This window comes from Rhamphochromis longiceps, linkage group LG11, assembly GCF_057381845.1.
Source record: "Rhamphochromis longiceps isolate RC_006_pf linkage group LG11, R_longiceps_female_GT1.1, whole genome shotgun sequence".
Taxonomy (NCBI): Eukaryota; Metazoa; Chordata; class Actinopteri; order Cichliformes; family Cichlidae; genus Rhamphochromis; species Rhamphochromis longiceps.
In genome coordinates, this window is record NC_140567.1 from 22,188,024 (window position 1) to 22,211,575 (window position 23,552).

Genomic DNA, 23,552 nt, shown 5'->3' on the forward strand with positions numbered 1-23,552 from the left:
CAAGTATACAAATGCTGACTGACACCAGTGACTTTGGGACTTCTTAGCTTCCGTCTGAAGGGTCGAGGTCTCAGAGCTCTGTCATCAGGAGCGCTCTCAGGATCTTCTCTCTGTCCACCCTAATTTCTTCTCCGCTGCAGACACGAACATACGATTTAACAGCTCTAAACTTGAACTTTTGTTTCTGCAACAAGGTGAAATATAATTTTCATAACAGAAAATTAAAAAAAACAAAACATTTTACAACAGTAACTATGACAGAAACAACACAAAGTCTGCGTTACAAAGACAAAGAACAGCAGCTACAGGATAAGAAGTTGTCTGGCAATTTAAGCTGGTCATACACAGATCTTACACTCATCTGATGCTTTGTTAGGTACACCTTGCTAGCACCAGTTTTCTATCTTCAGAGCTGCTTTAATTCTTCATGGCACAGAACAACAAGATGCTGGAAACATTCCTCAGAGATTTTTAGGCCCACATGACATGATAGCATTGCACTATTTCTGCAGATTTGCCAGCTTTGCATCCATGACGTGATTATCCCGTACCATCACATTAAAAAGCTGCTCTACTGAACTGAGATCTAGTGATTGTGGAGGTCATTCAAGTGCAGCAAACTCATCGTCATGTTTAAGAAACCGGTTTGAGATGATTTGAGCTGTGGTGCGCTATCGTGCTGGAAGCGGACAGACACAGTAGCAACAATCTTCAGGCTGTGGTGTTTAAATGATGCACAGATACCAATGATGTGAATGTTTTCATGCTGTTGTCAGAAATAGACCAGCAACATTTTTTCAATCTTCTATTTTCCAATCTTCTATTTGAGCCTGTGTGAACAGGAGCCTCACTTTCCTGTTCTTAGCTGAGTGGAACCTGGTGTAGTCTTCTGCCGCTGTAGCCCAACTGCTTCAAAGTTCGAGGTGTTGCGTTTTCAGAGATGCTTTTCTTGGTTGGAACATGTGGTTATTTGAGTAACTGTTTCCTTCCCACAGCTAAAAGCAGTCTGGCCATTCTCCTTTGACTTCTATCAGCAGGACGTTTTCACCCAGAGAATTTCCTCTTTTTCACTCTTTAAATCATAGAGATGACTGTGTGGGAAACTCCCAGAAGATCTGCAGTTACTGGAACACTCAGACCAGCCTGTTACCAACAACCATGCCACCTTCTAAGTCACTTCTTCTCCATTTGGGGGCTCGGTTTGAACTTCAAGAGGTCATCTTTAACATGTCCAAATGCTGCCACGTGATTGGCTGATTAGATATTTTGTTAATGTGCAGAAGAAAAGGTGTACCCAACAAAGTGGCCAGTGGGTGTAAATCGTGTTAGATAACATGAACTTCATGTCATCTAAAGGCTGCAGGGAATGACTAATGAGCTAAATGTCTAATCAGCACGTTCATAAAAGGCTAACGTCGCCACAAGTCATGTGACTTTCAGTGAAGCCAGAGGCTGCGACTGCTTCTGATGGGACTTCTCATTATAGTTTATCAACTTTTTGTCTCCAGTGTGATTAGTTACTGCACTTCTAATTTAATTTTTCTAGGTTATATTAATTTGCGGTGCATATTAAGTTGTGCAATATTATTTAATGTCGTTGCGTAATTGAGTTTATTATGTGATTGATTATTTAATTAGCTCTTTATAATTTTATGTGTAACTTTTAAGTTGATTATTGTAGCACCCCGTGAAAAGCAATTATAGTTCCTACTTGCTTGAGTCCATGGTGGGACTGCTTAGAGCGTAACATACCCTGAGTAACGTGGACTTTGGAGAAGAGTGTGATGCTGGCTGTCTCGCCATGTTGCTGTTTATTATGGAATTTGTATATATGGGCAAACAGATGAAGTCAGAAAATTAGACTTAAGTGAGTTTTTACTGAATGTGTAGCTCAGCCTTCAAGCTTCTCTGTCACGTCCTAAAGAAATGAGCAGCTATTTCCATCAAATCAAATCATCTTATTGGTTTTGGAATCGCTGATGTGATTTTATTACACTGCATTATGTTTTATAAAGTGGTCAAAGCAGCCCGGCTGCCAAATAAATGTAGAAGATTAAAGTAGCACGAAAGTGAACTGCCCCAAAAGTTAACTTAACCAGTGGAGGCTCGTTTTCAGTTCTAGGGTGCACGTGTTTATTTTTTAAGCTGTACTGAAGGGGCCATCTCAAACTTCATTGACTGAAATGCAGATATTGTTCGTTACGCTCAGCTTCTGCTGCAGCTGTTAAAAAAAATAAATCAGTGTCATTTGCTTATTATTGGTTTAAGGTTGCAATTTACACCCTGATAAATAAATATGTGGGTGATTTTGTGTGTGTGTTTGTCTTTTGTGATGTCACTGTAATTCGGGGCTTTTAATGTTTTCTTAGAACTGTTTGTTTTCCAGGGTGCAATGATTGTACAGCATATTTGGGGAATTGGATGCACAAGTTTAAATTTGCTTTTGGATTTTCTTAATCTACACAGAGTCCACAGTATACATAGAGGCTCAAATGTACCCACTAATATTTGGTTAAATTTCCATTTAGCAAGTTGCATCTCGACCGGACATTTTTGGCAGCCTCAACAAGCTCCTGGCATAATTCCAGCTCGATATTTAATCACTCTTCTTGGCAGAATCCATAGAGTTCATTTCCTGGAACAGATCTAGTCCGCGAATATTCAATCGGGTTGAGGTCAGGACTTTGGGAACGCCGTACCAGACGCTTAATGTTGGCCTGCTTTATCCATTCCAAACTAGTTTTGATGTGTGTTTGGGATCATTGTCCTGTTGGAACAAACAACCGTGTTCAAACTGTCTAGCTGTTGGTTTGAGGTAAAAGTTTTGGAGGTAGTCCACCTTCTTCATTATTCCATCCACTTCACGATGGTACCACTGGCAGGGGAATAGCTACTGCTAACACCACTTATTCCAGACCTTTGCAAAATGGAGACGCATCCGAATAACTTGTTCTTGTGTACAGCTGTTTGAACCAATGATCCTGAAATCTGCAGTTTTTTAGAAATGGCTCCAAGAGACCTTCACAACTTCTTTAAATCTACCATTCTTCTCCTCAGATTCTTACTGAGTTGTTCTGAGTATTAGTCTAATGAGTGCCATCCAATAAATCAATGAAACTACCAGTTGCAGTCAATCACGAGCAATAAGGACAAGTTAAAAGGTCTTGGCCTTGTGAAGTTGAAAGACATTGTTGAACCGTCGGCACCGCTTATTACAAGATTTAAGTAAGTCTGTGTGGATTAGAGAAAATAATAAATTCAAACTTGTGCTGTATGCCGTATGCTCATTCCACTTTGGAAAAACAACAGCTCAAAGAAATTAAAAGCCCCAAATTATCATGACATCCATTCTCGTGATGAGTGGATGTAAACGTCTGAGGATAACTGTAATCATACTGTAGCAGGAAAAATAGTGAGATATTGTCTTGATATTTTCAAGATAATATCAAAAACTAGTCTGGATCCAGACATTCTTTTGGATCCAGGGGCTCAATTCATGCATGGTGTGGAGGGTCATTTCAGCACTGGTGGAGGTACGCAGTCTCGGACAGCTCTTGTTTACTGCTTTGACATGCTGGAAATAAGATTTTCAATATTAGCCAGTTTTCCCAAATCTCACTCTGAAAATCCTCCTGTCTGCGTCACACGGTTGTTCACTTTGGCCTCACGGTTTAGCATCAGCTACTAACTGAAACAGGGGATTGTTTTTCATGTGCAAGCGTCAAACAAGAGCCTGAGGCTTCAATACAGCACTTGAGCAAACCAGCGCTGTATAAAAGTGTCCAAGAGATAAGAGCGAGGAGGTGCGTTTACCTGTCGTTATGGGCAGCAAGGTAAGGAACCAGGTGAGGAATGGAGCTACGGTAGTAAGAAGGGGAGAGATGAGGGGAGGGCGAAGGAGAGGGACAGCATGGACTACCCAGCTCCAGTGCTGGCATATTATCCCCCTGCAATACACATCAGTGTAGACACACACACACACCACACAGACAGACAGACACACACAATTACAGATAATGCAGAGAGGTGTGGAAATAATCCCCCCATAAGTGGAGCATAGTGTACTACACCAAGACCCGTTTTAAAGGGTTTTTAAAGTGTGTGTGTGTGCGCATGTGTGAAGATGTGTGTTACCTGTGGGTAGATTGACGGCTGTATCTGTCTGTCCAATGAGCTGCTAGAGCCCGACTTTGCTGTACTTTGGGAGGAGATGGCTGCGAGTGCTTCAGGGAGATTATCTTCATCTTCGTGGTTACTGATAAGCAACAAATGGAGAGACTATAAGTGGCTTACACGACCTACAGATCGCTCTGAACAAGATGTCACTATCAAAGAGCAGAGATAGCACGGCTGCTGCTTCAAGTACTCTGTGGAGTGTTCATTTTCCACTCACAGCAGGCGATCTGTACTCACAAGCTGAACTGCCGGACCAGCCGTTTTCTGCGGTTGGTGCTCGGGTTGGCTTTGGGCTGGAGCCTCTCTGGCGTCAGGTTGTGATCTTGCCTGTGGGGTGTCTTTTCTGCTGTCAGACTGGATGCCGCCGAGTCTTGGGAGGAGCTCTGATACCTGGAAATGAGAGCAATTACTCAGGAGGGTAAGTTGTGTTTTCAGAAAGAGGTCTAAACATGTTAAAGAGCGGATGAGCTACTGGCCTCTCATTCAGGGTCTCAGTTGAGCTCCTCCCTCTGGGTGTTGTTGGGGCTTCTTTCTTTATTGTGGAGAAGAAATGGATAGATATGCTGTTAGTGACACCGCCAAGTGCACAGGATGTAGGTCAAATAGCAAAGGAGAGCGTTATTTGGTACTCACTCTGAAGGCTGCCTCCATCTGGGCCTTGAGGATGTTACATTTGAGGTGGTCGGGGAGCATGGCTGGGGAAGCAGGAGGGTGCAGAGACTTTTCAGACAGCTGCTTCTCCTCTCCCTGCCGGGAGAACAAGGAGAGGTGAGGAGACTAAATCTCAGTGAGTAAACATCGTGTGGGAAACGTGACTGACCTTGTTGTCGATGTTGATGTGCAGCGAAGGCCAGGGAGGAGAATCGCTTTCAGACTCCAAAGCCTTGAGCAGCGACTGAGAGATGTCAAACTCATCTGCAGGGAAGGGGGGCGCTTGACGTTCTGATTGAGACAAATTGTAATGAGAAAAAACAAACAAGTCACGTTTTTACTGTAAAGACACCACAGACGGTTTGACAAAGCAGGGATGGAAAATGACTATAATCTAAAAAGGTTTATAATTCAATTTACGCTGGCACAAGAGTTTGACTGTCTTTAATTTCACCAGAATTTGATGATATTATAAATGATTAACAGCAATTTTGGCTGGGTGGGGGCTTTTTGGTGTTTGAAAGTTGGCAGGTCAAAGCAAGTTTGAGAACCGTGAGATACTTTAAATCCATATTAATGTGTTTGCAGATGCTTCTCGACTTACAAACAATGCCCTTAAACAACTGCACTTAAATGAAGAGTGCAAACACAAGAAAAATTAGCAGTGTTTAACCACGTTTACTTTACTTGTATCCTAGCTCACTACAGCAAAAGGCAACTGAATTATGTTCTCAAAAGCAGAAACCCAATTTAAAACTGCTTTAGACACATTTAAAAGCAACCAGAATCATCCCTCCTTCACCACTGAGGAGTAAGTTCAAAGTGTTTTCACCAAATATCTCCACTTTGGTCTCGTGTGTCCAAAGGACGTTATTCCAGGAGTCTTGTAGACTTGCTGTCATGAACTTAAATATTTAACATGCTAACTGAGGCCTGTAGAGTCTGAGATGTAGCTCTTTGGATTTTTTTGTACTTGTCTGAGCATTGGACCTTGGGGTAAATTTTTGCAGGAACATCCACTCCTGGGAAGATTATGGTGAATTAATACAGAGAAAAAACCCTGGGAGCAAGCACTTAGTGACAGTGGGACCATATTCTTTATTTCGGATCATCCAGCTTTGAAACAACACAGTCAGTATAAAGGTAAAGGTATATCAGTCATATCACGTGCATCTTTAAATCTGTTTTTACAAAGTTGAAATCAAACTACGTCACGTTGTAGTGGAAACATTACATCTCAAAGTGAACCTCAAAAACAAAAAGAGCGGACAAACAGGCGGCACCGAGCATGAAAAGAAGCATCAGCGTGGCGTCTAGACACACCACAGATTTGTGCAGCCCAGCCTCAGGCTGACAGTACTCACTGTTCTTGGTGTGTGTGTGGCAGAGCGTGTCCTGGCTGTGTGTGTGCCGACGGTGGCGGTGATGGATCTTGCCAGAATACGAGTTCTCGTTCTCCTCGACGCTAAACTGATGATCTGAAGCGAGCCCACTCAGCGGGAAACTGAAGATGACACATGCAATCAAAACACAAACAACCCCCCCCAAACAAAATCCCACTTAAATATGACAAAAAGTGTAAGTACCGCAAATAAGTAATTATCGTGTAATAAATCCAAGCTCGTGATGTGAGTTTTTCACAGCAATGTAACCCTCCCTGTGTGGATGCTGAGCTGACTGAGTAACACAAAACCAGAAGTGCAATTTCAACAGTGCATTTGCTTTTCTACATGGTAAAGAAACACTGCTTTGGACCTAAAATGTGTGTAAAATTACATGTAATTTCTGTTAAATCTGTTATTGAATCATTTGTGTTACTTCATTAGTAAAGTACAAAGAACCATGTGGAGGTATTTATCAGTGGGAAAAGCTGTAAAGCTTATAAAAAATACAGTTAAAAGTCTAAAATTTACGCTCTTATTACATTTTCCAAAGCCATCCAGTGGGCCAGACTGAATTCGTTTGCGGGCCGATTCTGATCCCGGGCCTTATGTTTGACACCTCTGGTGTAAGACAATGAAGGAATGGGCTTTGCAATTTCTGCATTTCACTCATAAACCCTTTATTTCAGAAGCAATACGGCAACAGTCCTAAAGGCATAATGTGATTGGAGTAAACATCGAAAGTAAAAGGCGACACACTAGAACAGCAACACACCGGCCACATCTTCTGTAAACACTTGGTTAATTTAGCAAATCCATAACCTGATGTAACATTAATATAATGTTTATTCAAAAAACAAAAACAAAAAAAAACATTCACTCTGAAAGCACAACACCACAAATGCAAGATTCAGCTTCATGTTTCTAAGTTCACACTGAAAACCATAAATTATACACAAAGCAGCTTAATCCCTAACCCGGCATTCACTAAGTGCAGGACTGGACCCCTTCCACCTGTTCAGAATCACTTTATTCAGCACTCACAACACTTTATTTCAAAAGTGAGTTTAAATAATTTAGATGCCACACGATTTACTGCAAACGAACAAAGAAACAAACACAAAAGCACTCTTAAAGGCAGATTTGAGATTTGAGCAACCGTAATCACATAAAACATCCACAAGCAAAGCAAGGCACAAACGTGTCACACCCGGTCCTATCTTTGTATTTATCCTTAAATATGATGCTGAATGTTTGAATGGAAAGAACAGAGTGTTTGAGAAGTATAAGAGCTACGTCGACTGGGCATTTAGAGCCATAATTAAATAATAACAATATTAAAGTGCAACAAAATTAAAATATATCATCTTATTTCAACAATTCTTAGCTTGTTTTTTGGCCTTTAGTTTATTTATATTTTAGCAAATTGCCACCTAGTACAGCACCTAAAGTTACCTTCAAGAACTTCTTGTTTGAACGTCCCTGTGAGTGCACAGAAAACTAAGCACGTGATTATTTTCATATGAAAATAAACTAAATTTTCAGGCACAATCTTGATTTTTCTAGAAGATGCTTTGAACATTATTTGAAAGTATCCTCAAAGAGACTTTAAAATGCACCACATTCTTGTTTTATCTTTACAGAGGAGCAATTATGCCCATTTCCAGCTTCATAATGTTATTCTTTGATTTTACTACTGTAGCTTTGCATCACTTAGAGTTGAAAATAACCCTTATGTATCTTATGCTGGACCTTGGTGCAGCTCCTCAGTTTATCCTGTTGGAATAAGGCTGTTTAGCTCATCTCTCTCTAATCTTATGTTTTTCAAGCAATCAATTAAAAAAAGAATAATTTATTTATTTAAACATCAGTAAATTAGCATGAGCAAACTCTTTTCCTGCAAAAATCGTACTTATCCGTTTCACTCTGTATTATTTCCCCAATCATTTGTGCACAACCTGCAATGGCCCCCACCAATCGGGAGGTTTCACCAGCAGGCAGGAACATCCACTCTCAATGACATCACAGGGAAATAATACGGAAAAAAATCTGAGTGTTTTGAGTGGACTCTCAGCCTGTGATTGCAGCTTTATTATTAAGATGAAGGCAACCTGTGTCTAAAAGGATGTGATGATATAAACTGAGCTATGACTCGCAGAATGAGTAAACTGTAACGATCAACGGTGTTGAGGCTCTTTACCTCGATCGCCTTCGTGATCTGTGTCACCGCTCCGTAACCACAATAAATAACTTCAACATTCACCCACCCAGTCCCCTTACCCGATGTCTTTGCACAGCTCTCCCTCCACGTGACCCCCTTAAACATTATAAACCTCCATCCTGCTTGATAAAGTCCTTTGCACTTGATGGGGGTGTGTGTTTTTTTTGCTTTTTGTCTAGTATGCAGACACTGAAACACATGAGATGACGTGACAAATGGATGAAGACGTGGGACATTTCATGAGGATGAACGGAGACAGCTCCGTCACCGGAGCGTCTCTCTTTGGGTGTTGCCAGTCTGTGCCTGTGAGTTTTGAAATAGATTCCTGGGTTAAGAGGGAGGTCAAAGTTCGGTCATGACCTTATCCCTGTTAACCACAGCCACGGATCCTTTGGCGATGCTGCTCTTTCGCTCCGGGACGGGGGGAACGATGGACACCGGACTCTCAGCCTCAAAGGAAGGCCTGAACGGTTGATGAAGGGACGCACACACGGATGGAGGCAGACGAGACACACGGGAAGACAAACAGACATATGAGGTGTAAGAGGGACATGAAATGTGATGAAAAACAGAGCATGTGGACACATCCTGAAGCTCTTTAACAATCCTGTCCTTTGTCTCTTACCTGTGAGGTGATGTATGACTGGAGGGCTGCAGGTAAACTGAGGAAGTGAGCGTGGGGTGGGGTGGATGCCAGGGCTCGTGACCAATGGGAATGTTGTGTTGGTACTGGAGAGGATCAAAGAGAAGCTCAAATTAAGCGTCGCTACTGGGATAAAGCACACCGCTCTCTGCTGCTTGTGTTACATTTTGAAAAGTGGGTTAACTGAGGTCGCTTACCTGATGCAGACTTGGATTGGGGCTGGCGTGAGAGCTGTGGAGGAAAAAGCAGTGATATCAGATGTGTATCATAACTTATTTTTAAAGCAGGTGCATATATATTACTTTCGAGTGCACTGCACAAGCAAACCCTCTCAAAAGCAACAACTTCTCTTTTACAAAGGGCTGTTTCTGTGTTAAGATTAGCCAGGCCATTAGGTGGATTAAGGTCAAGGTTAGAGGAGGAGGAATGAATGCAATAATCTGAAAGTGCATGCGTGCATTATTTATGTCTGTGTCTGTTTCACCTGATGTGTGGAGGCTTGGCTGGAGAAATCGCAACTGACGGAGAGAGAGACACAAGGTCAATTAGAGCAGAAAAATACAGAAGTCAAAAGCAGCTCTGCAGTTTATCTGCGAGTCTGTGTGCACTTTTTCAAATGCCCTCTCTGGTCTAACTGTGCCGTTCAGTCCAGACTCTCTGCAGACATGTTATTACTCCAATGCTGAGCTATTACCAACACTCAACTCTCGGTTCATTCGTATTCCGGGGCTGCGTGACGAATCCAAATCCAATACATAAAAGGTGTTTGGACGTCAATACTGACAGTCTCAAGGTAAATACAGTTTGCAGTGTGCATTTGATCATTTATGTGGGATAGATTAAAGTGAGCTGCAGGCTGCTGGACCTTTGAAGCCTCTGCAGCTCACAGAAGGTGGGAATTATGGAGGAGTGAAGAGTACAGCAGGTGCCTTTGACAAAGTAAAAAAGGTGACGCTTAAATCTAACAACCTAGAGTTTCTCAGCACTTTCTTTAGAAAAGAAACCAGGGCTGCTTTTAAGTCTATTGAACTTGTCAAATTATCACTTAGCATTGGACATTTTTTTAAAAGAACAGCCCTTGAAAAAAAAAGAAAAAGGGGCGGGGGGGTCCACTTTTCCTTTCCTCTGAAAAATAAAACAATATGTTCAACAGTTACTCTCTGCAGCAATTTTTACATTTTAAAGCCGAAAACACGCTGAACTAAAACAGCGCAGAGCCTTCATAACAACGCTCGCAGCCACATAAAACACAAATCAGGCGCTGATACTCGGTCGTCTTTTGTATGAGCAGATAAAACTCACTTTTGCCCAGCGACTGTGTGCGGGACGGGTAGCGTCTGCTCGGCCTTCTCTCGAATGTGCTGGCCCTCCTCAGTCTGCCTCCGTGAGTGGCCTGGTACTCTGTTTTCCCACTGAGACAAACACACAGCAGATGCGGGTGAAGAGTGGAAATGATTATTACTAAAAGCATCGACACTAATGTCAAAGTGCCACTGAGCTACAGTCTGACCGAATTCATGGAGTTCATCAGAGGAGACTTAAATGGAGTTTCTAGATGATTATTCCTTTTGGTGTGAATTTTCCAAAAGTTTTCATCAATTGTTTAGAATTTAGAGTTGTTTTTATGCACAGTGCTGCGTTTACAGAGACTCGCTTGACTGCTTGTTCGTGGGACTTTCTGCTTCAGTTTTGTATTTAATAAATGAAAAGCGTGAACGACTTTGGCTTTAGAAAGCCTTGGGTTGGTTTTGCAGTATGCCTAAAGTCTTTTAAACTGACAAACTTTCTAACATACTTATCTTAAAACTTCTCTAACAAAAACTCTGAATGAAGACAGAGTTTTCGTTAGAGAAGTTGGCACCAGTATGATTGTTATGTCAGACTGCAATACACACAGTTCCAGTGTTCCTGCTTTTACTTCCACCACCTGTTACACAAGTGTTTTTTTTAATCCACAGAGTGCTTTTACAATGCTGTGATTTAGCTGCTCCGACAAATGACAGGAAGTGCCCTTCAAGTGACAGAATTTGCTTCGACCATGTCTGATAATAGTTGCAAGAAAACAAACAATATAAAGGGAATATCTCAGTCACCATAGGAACAGATCCGTGTAACCATAGATACCCTGTAACCATAGATACAAAGGCTCTGTTTTATGTGACACATTATTCCACATATGCTGCTAACGAGTGCTGGCCACAACTACCTGCGAGTGCCAGCTTCTATTATCCCCCTTCAGCAAGTCAATTAGACGCTGCTCAGATGTGGCGAGACGCCGTCGCTGCTCTCTACCTGAATCTGAAGCGGGACCCGAGTCGCGTGAAGTCACTGTGGCCGGCCCTGCCCGCCGTTGGCTGGCGCAGGCGAAAGAAAGCGTGACTTTCCACGGCACACTTCCACAGGTGTTTGCAGCTCCTGGCGCTGGCCAGCTCGAACACGAAGGTGTGCTCCTGCTCCCGACCCTTCACAACAGAGAATAACCATAATAACCTGTTAGTCGCCTGAGAGATGACCGCGCGCGGGCACGGCATGCAACGTGAAGACACAAACCTGATCGTCGTCCTCCACCACCACCAACGTGAGTCGACTCCTTTTGAAGTCCAGCCGAGTGATTTTGGGCCTGTGCAACACACACACACACACACACACACACACACACACACACACACACACACACACACACACACACACACACACACACACACACACACACGCACGGATGAATGACAAACACACAAAGAGACAAACAGTTTGAGTGGGACAGGTGACGAGAGCACGCAGTATGAAACATCGGCTCCTCGCAGAGTGATTTTGGATTTCTTTTCACTTCCCATACCTCGTCCTGCCCCTTGGCGAACAAATACTCAGCTCTCAGTAGCTCTCTTTTTTCCTGGCATGCCCTTCCTTCAAAGTTTGCACGGTCCCCACCCTCCACCCAGGCTGAGCCTGTGCCCCACTTTATGTTTTATCACTTATGCCACATTTTGATTGGCTCTAGGTTGTAAATGTTGACACATGCCTCTCCAGAAACACGTGGTTCAAAAAAAAAAAGAAACTCAAATTCAATTAGCAGAGGAATAGCAGCAGACAGAAGAAGTAAGAGTTTAAACAGGTACTGCTTCTTTTTTTTTTTTTACCTGCCAGAAGAGATAAATAATTAATTTTCGTGAACAAACTCTTGTTTCTGTTTATTTTTCAGTTACATTCATTCAACATGTCGCTACATATTAAAACATCAGCTGTTTGTGAGATTCCCTTTTCCAGTTTCATTATTTTCATACAGTTCTGTGCAAAAGTCTTGAGTCAGCTCTTTTTTTTAATATATATACATTTTGCTTCCAAAGCAGTGGTGAGTAATAGTTCTCCAGGTCTTTCTGAAGGTCTTTCAGGGGTTTTCTTTGGACATTGGCCTCTTCTTCACTTATTTTCAGTCCAGTTCTTGTTCCTGACAATTTTCAGAGGAATGCTTTTCTGTTATTTGCTAATCCACTCAACACTGACCTATGAGTCATTCAAGCATAACAGCGGCACCTCACTCAAGGAATGAACCAGTGTTGTGTCTTAACATCAGAGTCAAAACACTGGTTTATTCTGAAGGACCAATTTTAAATGGTATCTTTAGGCATCTTTTGTCCCCCGTCTCCCCCCATCGGTCATACAAACACTGACGTTTCTATAATTCTGCAACAGAATTGTCCAGACTCTGTTTTTGCCTCGAAAACTGTACTTCCGATGATGTTTGCAAGTGTTTCAATAAACAGCAGCACATATTTCCCATTTTTCTATCCAAACACAGAGAAATGAGGAGTGACTCAAGACTTGGGCACAGCACTGTGAGCAATTACTGGATTGTTTTTAGTTGTTAGGTATTTGCTCTCTGACAATGTGAAAAAACAAACAAATGGTCCTTCATGGATTTCCAGAGCCTAGGGTGACACCTCAAACCATCTTATTTCACTCAGGTAAGTTTAAACTACCAAATTCTCCTAATCTAAATTTGCAATGACACAAGTGACACAAATAAGTGACACAAGAATTATTACTTATGACGACAGTTTTGTTTTTTCATTATTGTATCAGTAAGGTTAGGAATTTTGGAAATGTACGGTGTTCCTACATTCACATTCACTGCTTGTGTTTTCTTACATTTTTGTGTTAAAATCATTTACATAAGAAATGTAAATGAGCACGTTTCAGGACACACAAGATGAGAGTTGTGCTCTTACCAAAAGAAAAGCCCGATTTTGCTGACGCCCTCATAAACCAAGATGCCAGTTGGAGTGAGACCCAGTGCATATTCTCCTCCATCTTTGCCCTGCGGACGAACGAGCACACATTTATTTCTAACACACCTGAACTTCAGTGTCACACAAAAAACAACACTGGTGATAATAAAACTCTCTCACGCACCTTGACAAAGTGCATATCTACTCCGTAAAGTTCCAGCCACTTGCATTTGTTGAGAAAAGAAATCTCTGCTTGAGAAGGGCTTTTTCCCCTGAGGAAATAAAAGCAGACAACACGGTGAGTTTTCACAACAAAAATACTGCTCGCTCCATCACCTGAAGCCCCGGCCACTATATTTGGCAGCTCAGTCGAAAAAAGAAGAAAAAAACGTCAAAATCGACGCTTGCCGCGTGACCTCTGCTGGAGATTGGTGTTAGTTCTGAGGGAGACGCTCAGTGAGTAACTGTCTGTCTGCATCCTGATTCAGTCTTTGTGTGTAGGCATGACTCAGTGAACTCGGTCTGTCCTTGCGTGGCTAAGTCGGCCCAGTGAAGCGCGGCGTACGCGTATGTAATCTAATCCGAGATGGGAGCAATCAGTGCACTGCTGGGTTAAATACTGCCCGGAATCAATCAAGACCCTCCGGGAATTAATCCCATAATCCTTCACGCAGACCAGCGATAGCCCGGCCGAGGAGGAGAGCACAGAGGGACGGTGAAATGAGACACCCGGTCAGTGAAAACATTGGTGCTGAAAGGCTGCAGCAGAATGACTTCCTTTGCTGCTCAGTGCTCAACTTTTTGCCCCACTTGTTCCATCCGACGAGGAGAGAAACCAGCTCAGGTCAACTGGACGCCCTCCAGTAAGCTGCTTTGACACAGCAGACGTATTGTGGTAACTGGTGCAAAAAAAATGTTTATGTGTCCTGGGTTTTAGTTTTAGAAGATCCCAAATTTAAGATGACTAGAAACACAGCAGGCTCCTCACCTAAGAGTCAGCCACTGGTTGAAGATGTCTGCCTCCATCGCCGCGCTCTGTCTGGGAGTGAAACGAAACTCCGACACCAGTTCGGGAGAGTGCTCCAAGGGGTCGCAGTCTCCCAGCTCGCCTGCATACAGATAATTCAAGTACACATGCACAGACGCACATCAGGTGAGCAGCATTCAGACCTTCGCTTACAAACAAAGCTTTATTTAATCAATAGAAAGCAACAACACAATAAATTGCTACAGACTCAGCTGGTCTGGTTTGGCCAGTAGCTTGTAGTGACTACTTCCAAGGTGATTATTGCACCTTGGAAGTAGGTGAAGTTGTGCCAGAAATTTTTGCAGTGACCATTTTTTAGTAAGCTTTATATAGACACTGGCTTTATTGCCATTACCGAGTAAATTAGAGGTGTGACTTTCACTTAATTATATGACCATCCCAGTAAAAAACAACAACAATAACAACAAAGAAAAAAAAACAAAACCCAAGAAAACCAAAAGTATTTACAAGAAAAAAAATCTCAGACACCTCAGAAACATTTGCGTGTTTTTTTTGTCATGGAGCCAAGGACATCACGCCTCAGGCATGATGTGGTAGACAGGATGTGCCACACAAACACAACAGCCATCGCCTCCTCTGAGCAGTTCCAGTTCATTTATGATGATAATTTCCTTTAGTTTGATTTTCATTGAACACCCATAACACACTGCAGCTGTTTTTTTCCCCTCTTACAAAAATTTGGGACTTTAATTTTGGAGGTTCTGGATCATGAAATGCATATTTTTGTGTCCAAGTGCATCATTCCTGTTTAAAATCACTTAGTCTGATCATGACTTGCACAAGTTGATTCTATAAAGTATCATCTTTTAAATATAACTAATAAGAAATCTAATTTTAGAGCTTTAAATAAAATCAATCATTTAATTACATGGCATTTCTTGCAGCTGCAGCACTCGACTTACTGGTTTTGCCGCCTGACTTTTGGAACCATTTTCAGTTTAAATAGGCTGTTGCTTGGACACCTATATTAACTTTTGCATTTGGAAGCAAAAGCACCATTTTTAAAAGAAATAAAGATTTATTCATTTATTTTTACATTGGTTGTGCCACCTGACTTGGAAAGTGCACCAGCCTGCATAAGAGATACGTTTCTTATCCAGTTTAAGAGAGAGCTACAAGCCTTTTCAGACAGCCACATAGAGTCCAAGGGGTCCTCTGTGTAATTAAATATCACTTTCACTACTATTACTTCAAAATAAAATGTTTATGGTTGTGCCACCCTGGCATTTGTGAACATACAAACTGCTGGACAACATAGTTTTAATTATCTCAACAGCTTTTAAACTGTTAGTATTTATACATTTTGGTTATTTTATCAATAAAAAGTGTATATTGAGTATTTTATTTTGGAATTATTAGCATTTAAACACCATTTTTAATAGCCTTCTTAGTCTTTTCATTTTTAAACAGACGTATGTGCCGCCTGCCAGTTTGGAGTATTAGAAACCAAAATATAAAAGCATATACATTGTGCCATAATATTATTAATTACCCTGCAAATTGATTCAAATTTAAAAAGTTTTTTGATTTATTTTACAAAGTAATGACGCACAGATGCAAACATATGAACATATACAAATATTCTTACCTAAAATGACCCTGGTATGCCTGTGGTGCTGTTACACTGTGGATTACTCCATAAACATTACTCCACAGTTTGCTGATTAGTCTTTTTTGAGAGCGCTCATCAACACTAATATTAACTGACTTTACTTAGCTTGGCTGGCTCCCATGAGGGTAAAATTAGGACGGTAACCTCATTGTGATGAGAGAAAAAAAATAGTGGTTGCCTGGTAACCGCACTGATTTTTTTTTTTTTGGCTTATCAGTAATCAATTGCATGAAGGTGTGGAGACCACTTTAGATTGCAGGGTGACTGCACAGGTGGGAGGCAATCTGTCTCCAAACAATTGTAGTCTGACTAAGACCGATTCCTAATTAAGTAACAGACGTCTATGTCTGTGAAGGTTCTCAGTCATCCAGGTCATCGTAGTCAAAAGAGCTTGCAAAGAAAAGCGTCTGGACTTCTTTAAGTTGCTTGAAGACCTTAGAACTGAAGAAGCTTCTCGGATGAGAGGTGAAACGTCTTCAAACAACTTAAAGAAGTCCAGACGCTTTTCTTTGCAAGCTCTTTTGACTAACAGACGTCTAATTTATAAAAAGCCAAATTACAAACACGCTGCAATCAATCTGAGTCACTCTGAGCTGATGAGCTCAGTTTCTTTTTAATAATGGGACGTCACTATTGGCAGAGGGACGGCTGTTTCACATTCTTGAGGTTCTCGTTGGACTTAATGTGAATTTTTGTGGAACTAGACGACAACAGATTGCAGCAAATTGACTTTTGCCATTTTTGTTTCAATGCATTATCACAAAATGACTGTATGTACTCGAATATACTGAATTTAGCAGAGTGACTGCATCTTATTGCAGTTTAATTGTCCTCCAGACGCACCACAGTCGCTTTGAAGACAGCGACTGACTACGAGTGGTCATAGATTAAGCCCCGTCTTTGAAGCGACCGTTTGAAAAGCAATAAAATCACAAGTTTGTCGCACACAGTCGCAGTAATTTTGGTCAAACTGCTCCAACCACTCTTTGCCCTTGTGTAGGTGTAGCATGAAATATTTGAGGTTATTAGCTTCTGTAAAAAAGCTTTGGCATTTGAGATGAGAGGACAGGCATCTGGAAGGACTTATTTAATGTGAGAAGCCACAAAATCTCACATTGAACCATGGGGCCGACCGTTCAGGGGGTTTGGAAGCCGGTTCGATCACCAGCTCTGTCTGTCTTGGTTGTTGCGTCCTTGGGCAAGACACTTCACCTACCGCCTACTGGTGATGGCCAGAGGCGCCTCTGTCAGTCTGCCCCAGGGCAGCTGTGGCTACGACTGTAGCTTGCCTCCACCAGTGTGTGAATGTGAGAGTGAATGAATAGTGGAACTGTAAAGCGCTTTGAGGGTCTCGAAAAGCGCTATATAAATGCAATCCATCATCATCATCATCATTATTATTATTATTAAAATCATTCGGAGCTTAGTGTAGTACTGTTCTCAGGGCTTCTGCTGATGCATATCATGTATGTCAAAGTAAACACAAGTGCATTATGCCACAAATATATAGCAGTTTTCCTATCACAGTGAAATAAATGGATATTAATGGCTTTGCACTCAGTCCAAATCAATCTAACAGGTTACGCCAGGGTTTGGAAAACTGTTAACACTATGAGGAATAACTTATGAGGTTCTTGGAGAACATAAATCTCTGCTTAAGAGTATAAATAAACACTGAGAGTGAGGTTCCAAAGTCTACTTACTTTGTAAACAAAATGCCGCAAGCTCTACAGCCACGTCATACGGACATTTCAACCTGGAGAGAGAGAGAGATGCTGATGGTGAGCGGTTTTTAGTGCGAGTGACACACTGCATGAAATCAAAACCACTGTCCTGCCGATGGTGCGATGTGTACTCGTTATCATGTGTCAGAGAGACATAAAAGTGGATGAATACCCTACGCTGTGTGTGTGTGAACATGTCAAGGAGGAGAGGCGCAACCCTTTTGCTAAAATAAGCAGCCCTCTGCTGTTCTTGATCTTGAGCTATATAATAGAGCTGGACTCCAGGGATCCATGGCCCAGATAGAGGCAGGAGGAGGGAGATGGGGAACACACTGTCTGAAGTGTGTGTTTGTGCAGGCAGGTCTGTGTTTGTGACTCAGAAGCAGATGCCACTGTGCACAAGTCTCCCAAACTCCAGTGTAGGTGACCTGTGTGCGTGCCGCTACAGGTGAGTGTGTTTACTCCAGTTTTAATGCTGCTGATGAGAGCCGGATGTCCTCATAAATGGAGAGGAAGTGCCTACAAATGACTTGTGACTTAACAATGAGCTGAGCTAACCGAAAAAGGAGTGGCAACAGTTTTTCTCACCTTCTCTACAATAAAGAAAGAATTCACAAAATATTCAGCTGTTCCTGTGTAAAGAAAACAATGCCTTAGTAGGTAAACCTGTTAAACTGCTTGCAAGTAATCACATGGCAGCAACTCAGCGCACTTAACTGAGCATCAGAATGGGGAAGAAATGTGACTTCAGTGACTTTCAGAGCAGAGGAGAATGGTGAGACTAGTTTGAGCTGACTAGAAGGCAACAGTAACTCCAATAACTAAGAGGATATGCAGGCGAGCATCTCTGAATGCACAACACATCGAACCTTGAAGCAGATGGCGTACAGCAACAGAAGACTGCACCAGATGTGATTTCTGTCACTTAAGATCAGAAAACCGAGGTTATAATCCTTTTCAGGCTCCCACAAAAAGTGTGGCCTGGTCCGATGAGTCTGCTGCGAGGTTCGGACCGATGGTTGGGTCAGAATTTGGCGTGAACAACATGAAATTATGGATCCATCCTGCTTTGTACTAATGGTTCATTCTCATTGACCGTATCCATCATTTTTTGACAACACTGTACTCATCCTCTGGTTCGACCAGGATTACACACCATGTCACAAAGATTATCAGTCACCAGATCTCAATCCAACAGAGCACCTTTGAGATGTGGTGGAACAGGAGCTTTATATCAAATCTGCAGAATGTGTGATGCCATCATGTCAATATGGAGCAAAAATCTCTGAGGTATGTTTCCAGGGCCTTGTTGAATCCGTGCCATGGGGATCCCAACCTGACACTAACGAGGTGTGCTTAATATGTCGTGTGTGTGTGTGTGTGTGTGTGTGTGTGTGTGTGTGTGTGTGTGTGTGTGTGTGTGTGTGTGTGTGTGCACGCGTCCTGGGTTTATTTGGAATTATTTGTGTGCATAAACTGTGACGATGAAACTTACTTGTTAGACAGAATGTCTTGTCGAAGCTGCAACACAAACAGATACCTGTTGGCGAACAAAACCGCAAAACAAACAAGTGAGACTCTCGCCTGAAGACAACATAAATCAATTGATGTATCAAAGGCGCTCCTCATGTCTGACACATAATTTGTTTTAACAAGTCTCTGTCCTTGATTTAAATCTGCCCATAGCAGCAAAGTAATTAGCCCCACGTCCCCTTTGGACCTTTACACCAGGCTCAAGAGAAAACCGTGTGTGTGTGTATTTTTACCTTGTAAATTCCTCACGCAGGTTGTTTGGCTCTGAAGAGTAAAACTTCACCCTGAAGAACAGCTTGTACGGCGGACCGTCTGAGAGAAAGATTAAAAGATATGTGAGTGTGACAGAAAGAGCCGAGGCCGGAGAATAATTCAATCAAATAACATTTCTCAGAATTTATTTCATACGTTTAGTCTCGTCGACTTTTCATCTGCTGCATCCATCACTGCCACGAGGTCCGAAATCTTTTCATCTCCCAATTGACTTTAACCTACTTTCATATTTCTTCCCTGCTTCCCTTCCACATTGATCAGAGTTACTTTCAGGCTACAGACCTACCACCCTGTGAATAAACGACCGGCCGACAGGTACAACATCCATCTCCCCACCTCCCGTGAACCATTCGGCCCCCTGTTACAAGCCAGTGAGCAAACAAGGCTACGGCTTCTAATGCACATAGTAATCACTGTGTCAACATTTGATAATGCTCCACCTGCTCCCCACTCACCTGCTACCACATGCGCATACAACGCACTGCACATTTTCCTACACACATGCAAATAGTCCTAATTAGAAAAACAGCCCGAGGCGACCTGAGCTTACCTCGGATCTGCTTCTTTATAAGCTTGGACATATCCAACCAGTGCTAAGAGAGAGAGTGACAGAAAGAATAGAGAGGTGAGAATGATTTTCATCAGCTTGCTTTCCACATTGATGGACGTGAGAGCTTGTTACTCACTGAAACTTGATCCGTGTCCATGAACTGCAATCCAAAGTAGTCTGTCTCAACCAAATCTATGTGATACATGATCTGGTCGAAAAGGTCCTGGCCTTTGGACTTGCTCTGGGAAAAGCAAAAGTAGAACACAGGAGGAGAAATTAGTTATTTCTTACACTATCTCTCCTGTCGTGGTGAGCGGATCTTCCACGGTGGATGGATTGAGCTTTTAAAATTGAGTTGGGGGCGTCAACCTGTTAGCACAGGCTTAAAAGTGAATTAGAAAGAGGCCTGGTGATCACATTGGGAGGAGAAATGACTTTTACTGGACGTGTAAGTGGGTGTGTGTGTGTGTCCAGGTCAAAATGAGAAGGACAAGCCCCACAGGGAAAGGCCCTTATTGAGGCCTTTCCTATAAACACACAACCAAGACAACGAGTCGGTGCACTTAAGCACAAACTGCAGCCGTTTGCCGTTAAATTTATCAGAGCATTTTACGAGCATCCCCTGATGAAGACCTAACCCTGGTCTGACCCACATAAAACACAGTGGGTGTGTAGGAAGATGACTGCCTTGTACTTTGGATCCTGATAACCAGCCTAAACTTCCTGGTGGGTGTATGAATGAGTGAGGAAATCAGTGGTATTAAAGGATTGGGGACAGAAAGAAATCGCTCCTGCCCATTCTCTCTGCAGCGTGCGTCGTTTACAGGGGCTGATTGTGACCTCCATCAAGAGGACGCGCAATCACGCGCCTCGCAGAGTCACGCGCAGCGAGGTGAACAGCTCGTTCTTCCTGTTGTCTCCGGGCCTACGCTCAGTTTCAGGTGACACACTGAAAGGCCTTATTAGTTGAATTTCAGCCCCGTTCAGTGCACTTGTAGGAACAACAAGAGCACATGAACAAACTTGTTCCAACACACCTGTGACTAAGCCGGCAGCTCGTCGAGCCATGTGTCATTTTCAACTGTAATGCCTTGGCAGAAGTGGCGGCTTTGTGTTGGAGCTGTAATCTCGCTGCAGGACGAGAGAAAGGCTCTCCACGCCACAATGCAATGGCCGAGCGTTTCGGAGGTGACGCACGCACGCAACAGCTTCGCTGACACACGCAACCTTGAAAATGAAAACATCTTATGAGAAGCCACTTACGCACACAAGGGCCCACACGCTCGCTCATCATCCCACCTACCCCCTCGCACAGCTCGTAGCACTCGTCTGTGACACAGAGTCCCCACAGTGGTAAATCAGATCAGGGAGTCGGGGAATAGAGAGAAAGGAGAAGAAGGTGATGGATGGAGAGAGACAGAAGGAGGTGGAGGATGCACAGGAGGGAAAGAACAGGAGAAGAGTGAGGAGGCAGAGTGTGAAAGAGTAAAATGATGAGCAAGGGAGCAGGCAGCAGAGGGAGTGTAAAAGGAGATTAGGAGGGAGAATGGCACAGGGGAGGGGAGGTGGGGGAAAGCGGAGATTGCTTGAGGAAGATCAGATACAAGCAAATAGAGAGAAAAGAAAGTGAAAGGAAGACGTGCAAAAGAGCAAACAGGAGGGGGCAGCTTCAGGTCTGAGTTAGTTCCCAACAGTCAGAATGGGGAAGCAATGCGATGAATCGGATGATCATAACACCATCTGGAGCTGCAACCACTCACTGTATAAGAAGAGACGTGCTCACAGATACGCACACACACACTACAGGCACTGAAACTTTGGTAAAAGGGTTTGTGCCAAAATCCAAAGAAGTGCAGAGCGCACTGTTTTCAGTTTGAACCGAGGGCACAACTAACGACAATGTTATTCTGTGGTCATGTTTTTTGTATTGTGTAGTTAAAAGTGCCAAAAACAATGCCCCACATTCCAACATGAGGTCTCAGAGCTTCTCATTTCCTTGACCCCTGTGAAGTCTAAATCCAATAGAAGTCACCAGGAGCCAGAAAAGAAATTAAAGTGTCTTCACGTTTATTTGGGCAGTTAATTAAACTGAGGGGAGATATATATAAAAAAAATCTTGCTCTCCCCCTCATGGATTAATCAGCAAGACTAATTGCCCGGGTCCTAATTTGTCCTGCATGCCTTTTAGACAAACAGAGTGGTAAAAGGCTGTAATAAGTACTCAGTTTTACACGTCCTCTAACTACTACTGTGCTCTGATCGTTTAAGAGGCTGGCGTTGGACCTGCAAACGGCTCTGACTCCAGGCTCGTTCATTTTCAGGACAGGAAAGCTGCCTCGCGTTTCTTATTTATTTATTTATTTTGCTTGGACCCCCAGGAAGATCCACAAAGACACGACAAAGGAGGTGGGGGGAATACACAACTGATGTGCCTTGCCACTTGAGCCACTCACGGCCAATTCCACATTGACATCAGAGCCGTCCAACAGCAGGACCCGACAGGTGATGGTGGTCCTCGCCGTCCCAGCGGCCGGGATGTGAACCGACGACCCTCCGGTGACCACGGCGGGAGCGTGGACGACCTGCTGCTGGTGGGCCAGGAGCAGGGGGTTCCCGGATACCCCTCCTGCTCCCCCTCCTCCTCCTTTACCGTCCCGCTCATCCCTCTCCCTCTGCTGGAAGCGGCTCAGGGAGCGGCGGCTGAACGTCCGGCGCAGAAAGCCCATCATCTTCTTGATCCACGATGAGAGGAGGTCCGCGCCGCGTCCGTGAAAACTGCTCCGCACAACAGTCACTGCAGCCGGGGTCCTGTCACTGCTGCCTCCTTCACCACCTCCACCTCCTCCTCCTCCCCGGGGCGAGGAGTCACTCAGCAGGCACGGAGGAGACTTCAGGGCTGCCGATCAGTCCTCGGGCTGGATGTCGGCAGCAGGGGGGGACTCCAGCCGCATACTAATGAAACTACCACAGATCGACCACCGAGCAGCCAACCAGTTGATTTCCAATCATCATGTGAACGGCAGGAGTCGCGGAAATACAAGCAGCCCTCCTCCTCTTCCTCCTCCTGTCCTGTCCTCTCCCGTGCACCTGCCTCCTGCTTCGCTCGCTGTTGCGCACCGACTCTAAAATCCCGGAGAAATCCCGTCCGACGCTCCGCAGTGGGGACCCCTGAGTCACAAGGGGCCGAGAGGGGGGGGGGGGGGAGGAGGGAAGTCTCACCACCTCTGGACCGGACTTGACCCGGCGGCGGTCGCTGCTGATTATTCCCACCGGCGAAGCGAAACTAGTCTACCTCACAGGTAAAAGTCAACCAGCGAGAACTGGACAAACAGCGTGATCTGCGCCTGCGTAAAAACACAGCACATAACAAACTTCTGTTCCTCCCGACTGGCCGACCCATCAACACCGGCGAACCAGCGCCACCTGTCTGCCATGGACGCGCCAGGGCTGGGAATAAATCAGAGCAGATCTTTACTCGGGTCCCAAGGTGGGGTCCGCGGTGCTCCAGGGGGG

The 23,552-nt window shown here is 43.6% G+C and overlaps 1 protein-coding gene across 1 annotated transcript; it reads right to left on the reverse strand.

The window, feature by feature from the left end:
* On the reverse strand, nt 1-23,378 carry epb41l4b (erythrocyte membrane protein band 4.1 like 4B). Its single transcript, XM_085422898.1, has 23 exons — nt 22,493-23,378; nt 20,176-20,280; nt 20,040-20,082; nt 19,450-19,528; nt 19,179-19,223; nt 17,663-17,715; nt 14,288-14,408; nt 13,484-13,571; nt 13,300-13,388; nt 11,624-11,693; nt 11,366-11,535; nt 10,376-10,485; nt 9,558-9,591; nt 9,271-9,304; nt 9,056-9,159; nt 6,192-6,331; nt 4,997-5,118; nt 4,810-4,923; nt 4,653-4,708; nt 4,414-4,566; nt 4,135-4,255; nt 3,814-3,947; nt 1-134 (listed from the first exon to the last, which is right to left on the reverse strand). The coding sequence occupies exons 1-23, from the start codon at nt 22,766-22,768 to the stop codon at nt 71-73; spliced, it is 2,325 nt and encodes a 774-aa protein (XP_085279024.1). The 5' UTR covers nt 22,769-23,378; the 3' UTR covers nt 1-70.
* Between the last annotated feature and the right edge of the window lie 174 nt (nt 23,379-23,552).

What these genes read in the sequence shown, in the direction of transcription:
- epb41l4b (XM_085422898.1), bottom strand. Translation starts at nt 22,768, where the DNA reads ATGATGGGCTTTCTGCGCCGGACGTTCAGCCGCCGCTCCCTGAGCCGC. An exon ending in ACATCAACATCGACAACAAG is followed by an intron (nt 4,924 to 4,996) that starts GTCAGTCACGTT and finishes TTCTCCCGGCAG; the next exon opens with GGAGAGGAGAAGCAGCTGTC. An exon ending in AGATGGAGGCAGCCTTCAGA is followed by an intron (nt 4,709 to 4,809) that starts GTGAGTACCAAA and finishes TCCACAATAAAG; the next exon opens with AAAGAAGCCCCAACAACACC.